General features: G+C 34.4%; 1 protein-coding gene across 1 annotated transcript; it reads left to right on the plus strand.

Moving 5' to 3' along the window:
• The first annotated feature begins 1,246 nt into the window (after positions 1 to 1,246).
• Positions 1,247 to 6,112, plus strand: LOC141701775 (putative glucose-6-phosphate 1-epimerase). The gene is made up of 6 exons (XM_074505416.1): positions 1,247 to 1,480; positions 1,578 to 1,632; positions 2,126 to 2,197; positions 4,264 to 4,366; positions 4,868 to 4,960; positions 6,071 to 6,112. Exons 2-6 carry the CDS (start codon positions 1,583 to 1,585, stop codon positions 6,110 to 6,112), a joined length of 360 nt encoding a protein of 119 aa, XP_074361517.1. The 5' UTR covers positions 1,247 to 1,480; positions 1,578 to 1,582.
• Positions 6,113 to 14,481: the final 8,369 nt, after the last annotated feature.

Below are 14,481 nucleotides of genomic sequence, written 5' to 3' on the forward strand. Positions count from 1 at the left end.
ACCCCTTAGTAGTTTGTTAACTAAAAAAATTGATAAGACGCAAAAGAATAAGGACAGTGAGGAGATTGATGTAGAGAACCGAGGATGGGAGAGTGAGTATGAGTTAGATTCATACAAGATATTAGAGGATGAATCAAGTGATTCATCTGATTACAATTTCAAAGTCACTTGGAAGATTCACATGCATAAATTGATTACAAAGGCACAAACAATTACAACTAAAACCAGTTTGAAAATTTGCAACTTAATTTCAAGAACTTTAATGTCTTTGTCCTTCATTTGCAATTGAAACTCCAGGGCTTTAATTTTCATTTTCTTCACAGCTTCCAACTCACCAAATTTTGCTTCCATTACAGCTAGGCGGAGTGATGAAACTTTTTCATCTTCGAAATTTAAAGATTCAATTTTATCAGGCAGAGTATCATCACACCATTGAAAATATTCACAGTACTTCTCTTTCACCTTGTACAATGGACATCCAAAATACTTTTTTCCCCTGCTATTTGGTTTGTTGGAGGTCCAAATGGGACATTCAAACCCGCACTTATAGATGGCTTGTGCCTTCGATACAGAGCTTGAGTTGATTGTAGTGTTACTCCCATTAGACCTCATCTCAATCAATTTCTCAATGTAATCTTCCCCAAACTATAAACATGTACCCTATTTTTATAATATATGTATGTATGTATATAATGTAACGGCCGAATATATTTCACTCTCACATGAGATGCATATGCTGCTTTCTATAAATTTTTTTTTATTTTTTCCCACGTGGACGTCCACATAGTAGTCCACATATTCAACCCGCATGCCACGTCAGCAAAAACCCAACATCCGTTACTGGTTGACTGACGGAAGGACTGCGGTGAGAAAAATTTAAAAATTTAGGGACGTCAATGTTGAAATTTTTAGTTCAGGGATCTACTTTAGAAAACACCAATAGTTCAGGGACTTATGAATTTATTTTCCCTATATTTTATTATAAGATCCATGAAAGAAAAACTAATAAGTACATTGTATATATTTAGATAAAATTTATAAAACATATTCATTTTTTCCCCAATTTAAATATTCTCAATAATTTAGTGTTTTCATAAAATATTTTATGTAAATTAATATTTTTTTGCAATAATTTAGTTGTTAACCTATATAGTAATCAAAATCTCTAATAAAGCCCGATATGATCTAATGTTCCCCAAGCTCTGAAACTTTTTGAAACTTTTTGAAAAGCCCGATCCGGCTCGATCAAGATAAAAGCAGGCCCCGGTTAAAGGCAGGGCTGTTTAAGGTCCAAGCCCGGCCCTTTTGTGCATCCGACTGATATCTGGATAAATATCAGCACCGACCTATCTGTAACAGTTTCATCGAATCATGGTTTTGGAGGTGAAATCGCGTTGCAGCCGATCGATCTCTCTTTGTACAAGAAGCTGTCTCATAATATTCAATCCTAGCTCAATCGCCCCTTTTTATTAAACATAAGGTGTCAATTTCTATTCACTTAACAATCTTTTACGAGTATAATTTATGTCTTTTTATTTAATTCTTCATTTTTATTTAAATTTCTGAATTACTTGCAGAAACAATGAAGAAAGTGCTTCATGAATTTCGTTCCTGTTCACCTGTAGTTTCCAGGTAATTCTTCGTATTTTTCGAAATTAATGCGAGATATATAATAGTATTTATTTTTGTTAAATACAACAAGTTGATCTAGATTTGTGTAATTGTGTGTGTGTAAAGTGTATGAAGAAGAAATCTAGAATGGATCCGGCCACATTCATTTTTGGTTGTTTTTTCTATTTAAACGGATCCCGATTCGTTAAAACTATCGAAATTTCCAGCCTCAAACCCTTATAATTTGAAATTTATTGTTAATACTTAATTTTATCCTAGAGCAACATTTACGGTTTATTTACAGTGAAATGATTATATAGTAAAGGATTAATATGGAAGATGCATTGTTAAGTGGTTGCAGAAAAAATAAATTTGTTTTAATTTCTATTTATGAAGAAATATTCACAAAAAATAGGTATGACTATGTAAATACGTTAGATTAAAACCATGGTCTTTAAAAGGGCCGCACCAAGTCTGTTTCTAAAGTTTGTTTTCATGTATTCTAATTGGCTAGGCTTATGCTAGTGATCTGGAAGCGGAACTGCCTGTGTTGCAAGAAGAGAATGCACGTCTGCAACAGGCTTTGGTAAGTAAGACACTGGCTACGACTTTGTTTCTGTAAAACGAATCTGCATGTTTATTATTAGTTATCTTTTTGGCTAGTGCAAACATAAACTAGAAGCAACAAAGAGGATTAAACAGCAGACATGTTGACCATGTACTAATCACGTCATATAACAAATCGCAATACACACTTTCACTGTAATTTTGCAGATAATGGAATTTTCACGAATCAAGTTCGTAACGTTTTTTTTCTTTTAATCCGCATCAGAAAGTGAGGCAACTTGAAATTCCTAAATATAATTACAACTTACAGATTAGTATATAGTGATGATATGCATATGAAAAACATTATTTGGGATGAGGATTAATGATCAAAACATTTTGTTGAGAGCGAGTATACTGTTTGTACTGCATTATTTGGGATGAGGATTAATGATCGATTGAGCCTCTTCTAATCCTTTAATAAGGGTTCATACACATTGCTGACTGTGTTGCTCCGACTCGGCTATTCTATAGGCGGTACCTATCTCGGCAGGAATCCGTGCCAGATTCATGGTCTTGAAACCGAATCCTTCTTTGTCGTTACTGGAAAACAATTGTAGCTCGCCAAAAAATATTCGAAGTTTGCCGTAAAAATCATCCCTCCGGTAATAATCGCTGATCTACCGGTGCTTTGAAGGTGACTCTGTATATGTTTGCAGATGTGGGTAGATGATGGATACTTGGATATGTATGACTCTGCGTACCCGAGTCCAATTATTATAGAGCAGCTGCACCTACTGGATCTGGTAATTCCCATAATAATACATGGGTGCAGAAAGCAAAAGATAAAGATTATTACTCTAGTCCCTTTAATTTCTGTCTAAAGTCCCTATTTATTATCTTTTCGCGTATATAATAGAGAGCTAAGTATTTCTTTCTTTCCTCTTCGGCAATTGTTCATATTCCCAATTGAATACTTTCCGCTTTAGTAATTGTTCAGATTCCTAATTGGCCCGTATGATTTGTAAATATATAGTCTTATTTAGTTATTTGTCAATGACTGTTAATGAAATTTACCTTAGCGGATGTATGAGGTCTCAAATATAATGTCTTGCTAACTTTTAATCAGGGTCTTCATTTAACCTTCTAGACTTCTGTTGTAGACAACAAAGAATAATTAAATGTGTACAGGCTCCTTTATTTCTTCTTTGTCTATGAATCTTAGTATCTTATTCTTACAACCTCAGAGCTCCACTGCTGCTTACATTTTTGTGATGTTTTGGATTCGACTCAAAAGCTTTAATCCGATTTCTGACACAATACACCAACATCGCAAAAGATTTATATTTCTCATTACACAAAATACATGAATCACTATTTCCTTTCAGTGAAACGCAGAACACACATAAAAATATTTTAAGAGAATAATACCCAATATTTGATGTTCCGTTCAATATCTTAAAAGTACTTTTATGCAGATGTATTGTTTTTTTCCTTTACAAACAAGGCCTTAACCGGCATTTAGAAAGAAAAAAAAATTCTATATAACAGCAGAAGATAGTGATTACGTTGCAAGTTCCCATATGCTATATGCTGATTGGATCCACGGAGGCTTCCACATGTTTGATAACTTTTAGATGATACAAACCTTTAGTTATAGAAACATTTTGTACTTGGTGAAGTTGATATATTACTTTTTTTGTAGTTTACCTGTGTATAAGTTTTCACATCTAAGATCATATTTGTAGGTAGAGAAATGGCAGGATATTAAAAACTGTAGCAAAGAGTTTCTTGGTTACATGAATGTTGGTGATTATTATCAATCCACATATATTAATATGAATTTGTTAACATAGCTGCATAATAGTTGAAAGTGACACTTGGAGCCTTTTCAGATGCGCCATTTAGGCACTTCCCCCTTTTCACTGTTATTTTGATCATTTGACACATAATAATAAAGGAGAAAGAATGTAGACTTTGCGATCTTATTTGTTTAATTAGATTTCTTAATGCTATGAAAGCTTTTCTGTAGTGAAATTTACAGTATTTAGCTCTTCCTCTTTTGTTTCTGCTACCTGGACTGACCAAAATTCACGTGGTTTACAGTGAAGTGAGGATAAAAGGTTTGGAAACATTGGATTATCTAGACAACCTGTCTGATCGAAAATGCTTCACTGAACAAGGAGATGCAATTATTTTTGAATCCGAGGTATACAGTCTTATGTGTGGATTCCCTAGTACTTAGTTTTTTACTTCAATAGTGCACAATAAATGAGCATAGTTGTCATCATCTCCCGTTTATTGACAATGTTATTCGAATTAAGGGATGTAAAAACTTAATTATGAACTAAGATTAGTGGAGAAAAATATGTGCAGTAAATCTCCTCATAAAACGTATAACGATTTCAGATATATAGAAACCTTTAAGGTAGATAATATATATGCAAGTGTCTCTTGGTCCAAACTAAACATCTTTTTTTTACTTGCCAAATATGCAAAAACTTGTTTTGACTGATGTAAAGTCGCATTAACTATCATTTCTTTTTTACTTCGAGTTCTATTTGTTGTGTGACAATTCTGAAGATAGATTGCTTATGGAGCAGCTTCATATGGAATGATATCATGTCAATTTTTCAAAAACTTGAATCTACTGCCTTGTAGATGTAGATGAAGGCTCTGATCAGAAGTTGACAGCTTATATATTTTTCAGGTGGATCGGGCTTATCTTTCTACGGAAAATTGTATTGCAGTCATCGATCACGAAGAGAAGTTTGTGATAAAAAAAAAGGGTTACCATATGCTGGTAAGATTTTGGCCGTATTTTGTTGGAATGAAAATAATAAACTATATTTTTAAATCAATACAATATTATTGATGTCCTAATACAAGTAGAATGCATGTTATATATATGTTAAACATAAAACAAATGCACAAGATTAGTCAGATAAGTAGCCTAATTAGTCATGACTTTCCTACAACAGTTAAATATAGATGTATCTCTATTGCCTAGGATTTCCACAATTCATTTTGATTTGAAGTTGTAATTCGTTATCTAGAAGGTGTCAATTTGGTGTCAATTTCCGGACTCTGTTCACTTATACAATCTTGATTATCCATGTGTGTGTATACATATGATTGTGGCACAGTTAGACAATTTGACTGAATTATTTTACTATCTTTATCTATGTTTTTTTTTAATTTTATTATCGAACTTCCACTTCTACTTTTACTTCATAAATTTCTGAAATACTTGCAGAATCTATGAAGAAAGTGCTCCATCAATCCCCCCCTCCCGGTTGAGTCGTTGACATCTAGTTTCCAGGTAATTTTTTTCATTTTTCTAATTAATGCAAGATTTGTAATGTTTGTTGCAGTTGTTATTTCTTATATTTTATTTTTTTGCTATTATTTTAAATTTATTATAGAAATTCATGCTCTATTAAAATCAATAGAATTTTCGCAAAAAAATCCACTAGAATTGAAATACTACCCAACATATTACTGCTGTCATCAATGCAACCATATTGGGAGGTTAAGAAATGTCATTTGGTGGATGCAAAAGTAGTCAATTTTTACCTTTTAAGTATTCACATTTGGAGTTATAAATCTCATATGGAGACAGAATACCATATTTAGTCATTTGCTTCTCTGAGGTATCAATTGTTTTTTGGTTACATATTCCAAATTACTCCACTGGAGACCGGTCACAGCTCATTCTGAATGGTGTACATAGTTAGTGTCTGCTATATCTTTTACCGGCAATATCAAATCATAAGTATTTTATTTATTCATGGAAGTGGTGTGCATTACTTTTACATGAGAAGGTCTAGTAATAAGTTCCTTTAGATTAATATTATCGATCTTGTTATAAACTTATTCTTATAATTTTCTTAACAAGTGCCCTGGTTTTCAGCAATTGTTTGAGGAAGCTGTTGCAGGCCATCTAAATCCATAGCATCTGACCGTGATTGGCCTCAGATGAAGCCTCAAAATATTATTACTGTGGATTCTTCTTTAATGTCCATCCAATTATTTAGAGCAGCTGCACCTGCAACCTACTAGATGCGGTAATGCCCAAAATAGTACATGGGTGCAGAAAGCAAAAGGTACAGATAAATAGATAATTACTTTAGTCTCTTCATCTTTTTCAAAGACCCAATTTATATCTTTTTGCATATATAGGATAATAGGATGCCTCCGCTGGACCTTTGTTGCACTGTGGAGCAATCAGCTGTTGTTTCTTTGAAGTTCCAGCAGTCTCCAGTGCTTCTTTCGGCCTGAGCTGCTGCATAAGAATCTTGCTAAATAATGGGTTCTGAAATGCTTTGGCCATGCTAATGAACATCTGCTGTTGCTTCTGTACAGTCCTTCTCAGCCTCTCTTTAACAGATAACAGATAATTATCTGCATTCTCCTGTTCCTTTTGGATATTCATAATTTCAGTCCTCAACCTGTCGGTATCACTCTCTAATTGTTCGAGTTCTGCCTCCTGTTTAAGGCGCTCTCCATCACGTGAATGCTGTGAACTCTTTTCATCCCTTAAGACATGCTGCTCAGGTTGCTGTAAATTGATATAAGTAACACCGCCTCTCTTGTAGATGCTTCTCAAAAAAATTGAGTTTTGAATATGGTTCTCCCTGATCATGAGCTAACTCAGTCCGCATTTGTAGCATTTTCCGACCTTTCTTTTAATCAATTCGTCAAACAATCTCAACAAAATATATACAGCAACAAATATAATCCACCAGAATTGAAATACTACCCAACATATTACTGATGTCATCAGTGCAACCATATTGCCCTGGTTTTCTGCAATTGCTTGAGGAAGCTGTTGTAGGCCATCTAAATCCATAGCATCTGACCGTGATTGACTCAGATGAAGCCTCAAAATATTATTACTGTGGATTCTTCTTTAATGTACATGGGTGCAGAAAGCAAAAGGTGCAGATAATTACTTTAGTCTCTTCATCTTTTTCTAATACCCTATTTATTATCTTTTTGCATATATAGTAGATAAATACTTGGTATTCCTTCCGTTCCTCTGCAGTAATTGTTCATATTCCCAATTGAATACCTCTTAGGCGATTGTTCAGATTCCTGATTGGCATATGATCTTTAGATATATAGTCTTACCTTTTCAAAACTGTTGAAGGAATTAACTTTAGTGGATAAATGAGGTCACAAATATAATGCCTTGCTAGCTTGTAATCAGGGTCTTAATTTTAACCATCCAGTCTTCTGTTGTAGACAACAACGAAGTATTAAATGTGTACAGGCTCTTTTTAACAATGTTCACTACATAAATGTGCTTCTCTGATTGGTTTTTGTACCTTTTTCGTAACTTCCTGTACCAGATCTAGACGCTACTCTATTCCCTGATGATGGCCGTACAGTATTTTTAGAATAAACTTTCTTGTCGAATATGGACTGAGAGTATTTGTTTAATGTAAAATTAAACTAACAGCGCCATAATTTAAATAGGAATTTCCATCTTCTTGTTATACTTGGTATTTGAATAAACACCTTTTAATTCATAGAGTAATTGACAATGTTGGAATTTGAATTTGTAAAACGTAGATGTAAAACGTTTTAATTTACAACAGACAAAAGTTTTTTATGGTGTGATTTGTTAAAATGATGATTTGAGTCCATAAAGTGCTTCTATTAATTTCAGCTTAATTGTAATTTGGAGTCGATGTCTATTATTCAGGCCTTAAGCTTACTAGAGATACTGAACGGAAGAATTTGTATGCTGATTTTGATGTGCATACTTTTCCCACTAAAACTTCTCGAGTTGCATCTTGGATGAAGTAATTCTATTATATGCCAATCAAGTATTCCTTTGGCTAAATATTTATGCGACTTCTTTTTTAAATGCTATAATTTGTCATTTTATGCTATAAAAATACTAAATCTATGACGACACTATTAAATTTGGTGTCATGCTTTGACATGTAGTTTTCAGTTTTTCTGATGTATTTGTGTGTGCTTGATTTCTTAGAACAGTAAAACAAGTTAAGGAATAGAAATTTTAAGCTAGAAATGCAAGAGAATCTGATAGGATTCAGTTAGAGAGAGAGAGACGCTGGTGGAATAATAACTTCTATTTTCTGAATAATAGTTCAAACATGAACGTAATTAAAATATTGATGATCTGTTTATACTAAACCTCTATTTACAGTAATAGATTACAACACCCTTGCTATACTACTCTAGCTTTTCTGTCCTTAACCCCTCCTTCAAAATTATTCTTTAAAACAGGAATCCAAGGCCTTCTGTTGCGCATCAGCAACATTATATTCTTGAACTTTTCTGTAAAGATTTGTATAATTGTACTTCATCAATTTGTTATCCATTTATGCTGCAACCAATTTCTCACTTTCTGCTCAGCCAAAAACTTAAGGGCCCAGTGGTCCGGCTTAATGAAAGAAGTGATTATCCATGAGATATGCTGTCCCAATTGCCTATGTATATGCATATGAAATGAACAGAAGTATATTGAACGTAATAAAAGGGTGCAAGGTCATCTTTCATTTTGCTATGTGTATAGTATTACTTGTATTGTCATATTGGTTGTAGTTGCACGGCCGCTTCAAACATCATCTGGGAAGATAAAGTAAAAATTCATTTGATGAAGTATTGGATCATGTATACAGCACCTAATTATAGCATGTGCTTGATTATAATGATTTTTTCTTTTTAACTACAGAGTGGTACAAGTACAAGCACGGTTTTTTGTGGGGAATGCTTCAACGTCGCAATGGAAGGAAATATAGTTGAAGACGTGAATATTGATGAAACGTGAATATGGTTGATGCGTGATTTCAAAGCAGTCATCAGATTATAATTCTGCTAGAATTCTTAGAGATTGACCTAAAGGTTATTTCTCTAGTTAACATTATAGATTGTAATGTTTTCTTTTTCAAACTTAGATAGTAATGTTTATTTGTTTCAGTTTAATTATTATAGCGTAAAATAATTTTTTAACATGTGTGTCGGACAATCCCAAAACCCCTCCCCCGCCAAGAACAGAAAAATCTCTGGAGAATGGAGGATCAGAGTAGTACGTGGAGAAAGACTTGGAGGATAAAGGCACCTCCAAAGATCCTCAACTTCATGTGGAGAGCTCTATCCAATTGTTTGCCTACCATGGTTAATTTGCTGCAGAAAAATATGGATGTCAACCCAGTTTGTCAAGTCTGTCGTCGAGGGGAGGAAACAGTGGAGCATATCTTAGGCTCCTGTGACTTGGCAACTCAATGTTGGAAACAAATTATTCCTCAAGTGCCTCTTAGTGGTAACATGAGTTTTTATCAGTGGTGGCAAAGAATTTTGGAGGTCTGTGACAATGAAAAAAGAGCTCAAATCGCCGCAGTGTGTTGGTCGTTATGGAAAGCCAGAAATGAGCTAACCTGGAACAAGAATTTTACTCGTTTGAATGTCGTTATTGCACAAGCAAAGCAGTTTCTTCTACAATGGAGTATAGCCCAGAAGAGTAAACCTCAATCGCGTTTTCCTTGCTATGTTGAGGGAGACGGTCAGGAAGTCTGGGTTGCACCACAGATTGATTATATGAAGATCTGGGTGGATGCAGCGGTGTTTAATGAGTATAATTCTACAGGGTTGGGTCTAATTGTTAGGGACGAGCAAGGGGAACTAATCCAAGCGAAGACGAAGTACAAGGCTGGCATGATTTCGAGCACAATGGCTGAAGCGTTGGCGATAAAAGAAGCCCTCAGCTGGATCAAAGCGAGCAAGGTATTGGTGGAGTCGGATTGTCTGACAGCCATCCAAGCAATCCGTAGCAAGGCTCCTCTGCTATCTCCTTTTGGTCAGGTCATTCAAGACTGTCGTAAGATGTTGGAGGATTTAAAAACAGTGTCTTTGTTTTTTTGTTAAACGGTCTGCTAATATGGCGACGCACGAGCTAGCTTGTTTGTCATATTCTTTCCTAGATCGAGTTTTCGATAGGATTTCTATTTCTATTGTGGTTAAAAATGTACTGAGAATTGATTTATCGGTTTAATAAAATCTCTTTGTTTGTCAAAAAAAAAGGGTCGCCATATTACGAGTCTATCTAAAATTTTAAAGTGTCATAGAAAATTATGCACTAACCAGATTTTTTCTAAATAATATAACTAACATGCAATATCGATAAAAAGTAGATATTCTTATCTGTCATCACTCATTGCATTGAGTTTGACCTGGTTAATATTCTTATTTATCTTGTGCAATTTGTTAGTGCAAGAAGCTTGACCTAGTTTTCAAAGGGAGAACTAGAGGGCACCGGAGGGAGTCTCGGTATCTTTCAACTGTTTAAGTTCACGTAAATTTTAGTGTTAAATTTTGAAAAAAAAATATAAAATAATGTAATTTGGCTTCTTCAAATATTAGTCGGTCCCCCGTAAATTTTATTTCTGGTTCGGTCATATAATAAGAATGACATGTAAATTACACGTGGGTGCTCCTCTATGTAATATTTTATAGTTGATATAATTAATTTAGATATTTAAGTAGATAATTAGAAATAAACCATATTTCGGGCGCCGAAGTTCGAACTCCACAAAATCAACGTTGTATTAAAACTATATAAATTTAGAAAAATCTCATAAATATTAAATCATGAACCGTTACTCAGATTTAAAATCCTTTAAACATTTTTGTCAAAAAAAAATATGACTTGAAATTTCAAAACATACTTGAAAAAAATATGTGATATAGTCATATGGAACAAATATTGAAGTAGACAATGAGTGGGCTTGTGACGCGGGAGTGGGAGTGGGGCACTGAATCCAACCTAGACTTTAGGCATCAATATTGGGCTTAAATGACTGTTGTCTTCAAAAATCTCGGAATAACACCAAATTGTAATATGTTGTTAAACCAGGGATTTTGAATGCAAAAACTGAATTTTATTATAAAATCCAAGCTCTTACCTTAGTATATCTGAAAATTAAAATGAATAACTGTAATGGATTTTTCGAGTTTTGTAAAATAATTCTCGATTTTATTAAAGAAAAAGTGAATAAAAAGAGGACATGAAGATAAATATGGAGATAGAGATAGGTAGAAAAGGTAAAAAAAGAAGGTAGGGCGGCTAGGATTAGGTGAAGTTAGAGCGGCCGACTCTCATGCAAGAGAGAGAAGTTATTTTAATTATTGGTTACTATTAATTTCAACAATAATTGTCCAACATAGATCTTGTCATGGATATTATTAGTTACCAACAACATTTTTGATTTGCATGCAATATTTCAGGAAAGATGTAGGTGATGAAAACATATTTTGTTTGGTGTTTGCTGAAACAACATAGACCATAGGAATGTTGTAATTTCACTGAGAGATAAGTGATGGATTTAGAAAGGTGAATTGGTATTTCTGTAATTGATTTTAAAGCGTTATATCTACACTTAAACCTGTATTAAGTAATATCGGATAAAGTTATAACCTTATTTAGGTACAAATTTTTGTCGATCGTAATTTGGGGCACGGTCGTAAAGTAATATTCCTCGCTAAGAGTACGAGATAAAAAAATTAGAAAGTTATCAAAGGCCCAACTAAAATATAAAGTAATAATTTCATAATTATATGTATATTTACATACTCGGCCTGACCCGATTAAAAATCCGGTTAAAATTTGATTATTCTAATATATTTTTTATATATTTACATTTATTATGAATATAAATAATACTTTATGTTGTAAGAGACGTGCCTGTACTTTAACAAGACTAAGACATTTTGTCAACCCTAATTAAGTTATATTGTTATCTTAATTTGTATTTTGTACTTGTAACATTTAAAGTCTGTAAAAATGTCAAAGGAGCATACTGGAGCCTTTTTCTATAAACAGTATCAAGCCTAAGAATTCTATCTGGAAAAAGATCAAGAAGATCATGCCTCAGAAAAATTATGAAGAAGTTTGGAGTTGAATAAAGTTGTTTTAAGAAAAAATACTTTAAGTCAAGATCTCTACAAGTCACAGATTTAATGTTATAGAGAAGTCATTCGAGAACTACAGAATAACTTATATAGAAGTCAGGAAAGCTACTAGAGAACTCAGAGAGATATCGACAAGTCAAGAAGACATGAAGGCTAGAGATATCGACAAGTCATTTCTTCACTAGAGAACCTCAGAGTTATCGACAAGTCTACATTCTTTAGAGAACTCAGAGTTATCAATAAGTCAAGTTCCACTAGAGAACTCAGAGATATCGATAAAGTCAAAATTCACTAGAGAACTCTGAGATATCGACAAGTTAAATTTGACTAGAGAACTCTGAGATATCGACAAGTCAAGAAGCTACTAGAGAACTAAGAGTTATCTATAAGTCAAAGTGAAGATGTAAAGACTAGAGATCTCGACAAGCTAAAATTCTCTTGATAGAGAATTGAAGACCTCTACAAGCCAAACTAATATAGAGTTACTAGAGGATCTCGATAAGTCATTATACTTATCGAGATGTCCAAGATCTCTATGTGCCTAAACTGGAGATCTCGAGTAAAAATTCTCAAAGTACAGAATCATAGACCGGGTTTCAATATTCATGATAAACATCTTCACTTTGACTTCATGATAGACCAGTTCAAGATCTCTATGTGCCTAAACTGGAGATCTCGAGATAAAAGTGCACAAAGCTCAACTCAAGGCTTTTCACCTCTGTTGGTAAAGCTCTGAAGTCAAATGACTGTTATGAAGACAGGTATCGGAAGATTGTGAGGGAAAAGATGCTGAACTCATTCTCTTCCAAACTGAGATCAAAAATTAATTCAATACTTCTCAGAACAAATGTCTAAATATGATCTCAGTGGAGTAGATAAGGCATGACACACTAAAGGACTCATTTGTTGCCTTGCACAAGCAAGTTCAAAATCATATCACTAACTCTAATGACACAAGGTTGAAGCTAGATCAGATGCACTCTGCAAGATACACTCCTTCTCCCTTGGTCATGGATGAAATTCAGAAATTTGTGCAAGCTACATTTGGGTCTTCCACTATTATCTCTACATCAAGCTCCCATCAACCTGCATCTACATCAACAAATCTACAGATTCAATCTCTACAAGGTCAAGTCACTGCATTGCAAGACTCCAACTCTTCTCTCACTGCACAAGTTCAGGCCTTGACATCTCTTGTCAAGAGCCAACAAACAGATATCAAAACCCTGGTGGACTCCCATAAGCATCTTCAAATGCAGAATTCTGTAGCCTTGGAAGCCATCATGGGTAAACTAACATACCACTACCTTCTTTGCCTGAACAAGTCAGGCCTGAAATCCTTACTCCCTTCTAATGTCTGTCAACAAGACTAAGGGGGAGATAAAAGCTAGGTTGACACGATCAAGGTCATGTCAACAACAAGTCCAGGGTCATGAAAGAAATCTAAAGAAGTTGATCTTGACATGAGAGACTTATTAGGGCTGTTGAAGGACCTAGTCTGAGCAGAGAGTTTGATGAACTACTCACGGCTTTAAAAGCTTCTCTCAACGAAATCACTTCACATACAAAAAGGTCCTGGACAAGACAATTAATTTCATAAGAGTGATCATGGGCAATCAGGACAACTTCTGCACAAGAGAATAGATATCATGCAAATAACTCAGGGACAGACATATGTATGCAAGTGTCTCTAAATTACCTTGTCTCAAGGAGGGCATCTGAGTTAGATATCTTCATCAGCAAAGTCAAAGTTATAACTCATGAAGATACCTTGCTATTGACTGAATTGAGGAATGCTCAAATGGCTGCTTTTCCTGAAGCTTATTTACATCCAAACAAGGGTATAAAATATCTGTCCAAACACCAATTACTTCAAACATTTTCAGATCCCCAAACATTGTGTCATGAGCAACAAGAAGCTTATCATGATCTAGGAACTAGTTTAAGAGCTAAGAAAAATAAGAACAATGATGATATGGAAATGATAAAGCTACTGAGGAGATATCTGGAAAATGCAGAAGCCAACTTGCCCGAAACACAAATCAACAAGGAACTGGGATGATGAACATAAGAAAGATGATCAAAATCCTTCTGGCTCAAATCCAATTCAGTCCAGTAAGCCATATGGCAGCAAGGGTGGAGAGAAGAAGAGGAGGATGACAAGAAAGATGAAGAAATGAGGAGAAGATGTGAGGAGGAAGAGCAGAAAGCCTCATGATGATTCAGAAACTCAGAAAACCCTAAAAATCCAAACACAACCACCTCAAACCTCAAAGCCAAAGTTTTGTACAAACAAACAGCCAACTCTCTTCTAAAAATCCCAATCACCACATGCCAGACAAATCAAGAAATGACAACCCTATCTTTAGCCAGACTTCATTA

Source organism: Apium graveolens, unplaced genomic scaffold (assembly GCF_009905375.1).
Source record: "Apium graveolens cultivar Ventura unplaced genomic scaffold, ASM990537v1 ctg4370, whole genome shotgun sequence".
Lineage (NCBI taxonomy): Eukaryota > Viridiplantae > Streptophyta > Magnoliopsida > Apiales > Apiaceae > Apium > Apium graveolens.

Bases quoted from the DNA above. Each gene is read 5' to 3' on its own strand.
- LOC141701775 (XM_074505416.1), top strand. From the start codon at position 1,583: ATGAAGAAAGTGCTTCATGAATTTCGTTCCTGTTCACCTGTAGTTTCC. The intron at 4,367-4,867 runs GTATACAGTCTT...TATATTTTTCAG, and splicing joins CAATTATTTTTGAATCCGAG to GTGGATCGGGCTTATCTTTC. The intron at 4,961-6,070 runs GTAAGATTTTGG...CCTGGTTTTCAG, and splicing joins AAAAGGGTTACCATATGCTG to CAATTGTTTGAGGAAGCTGT.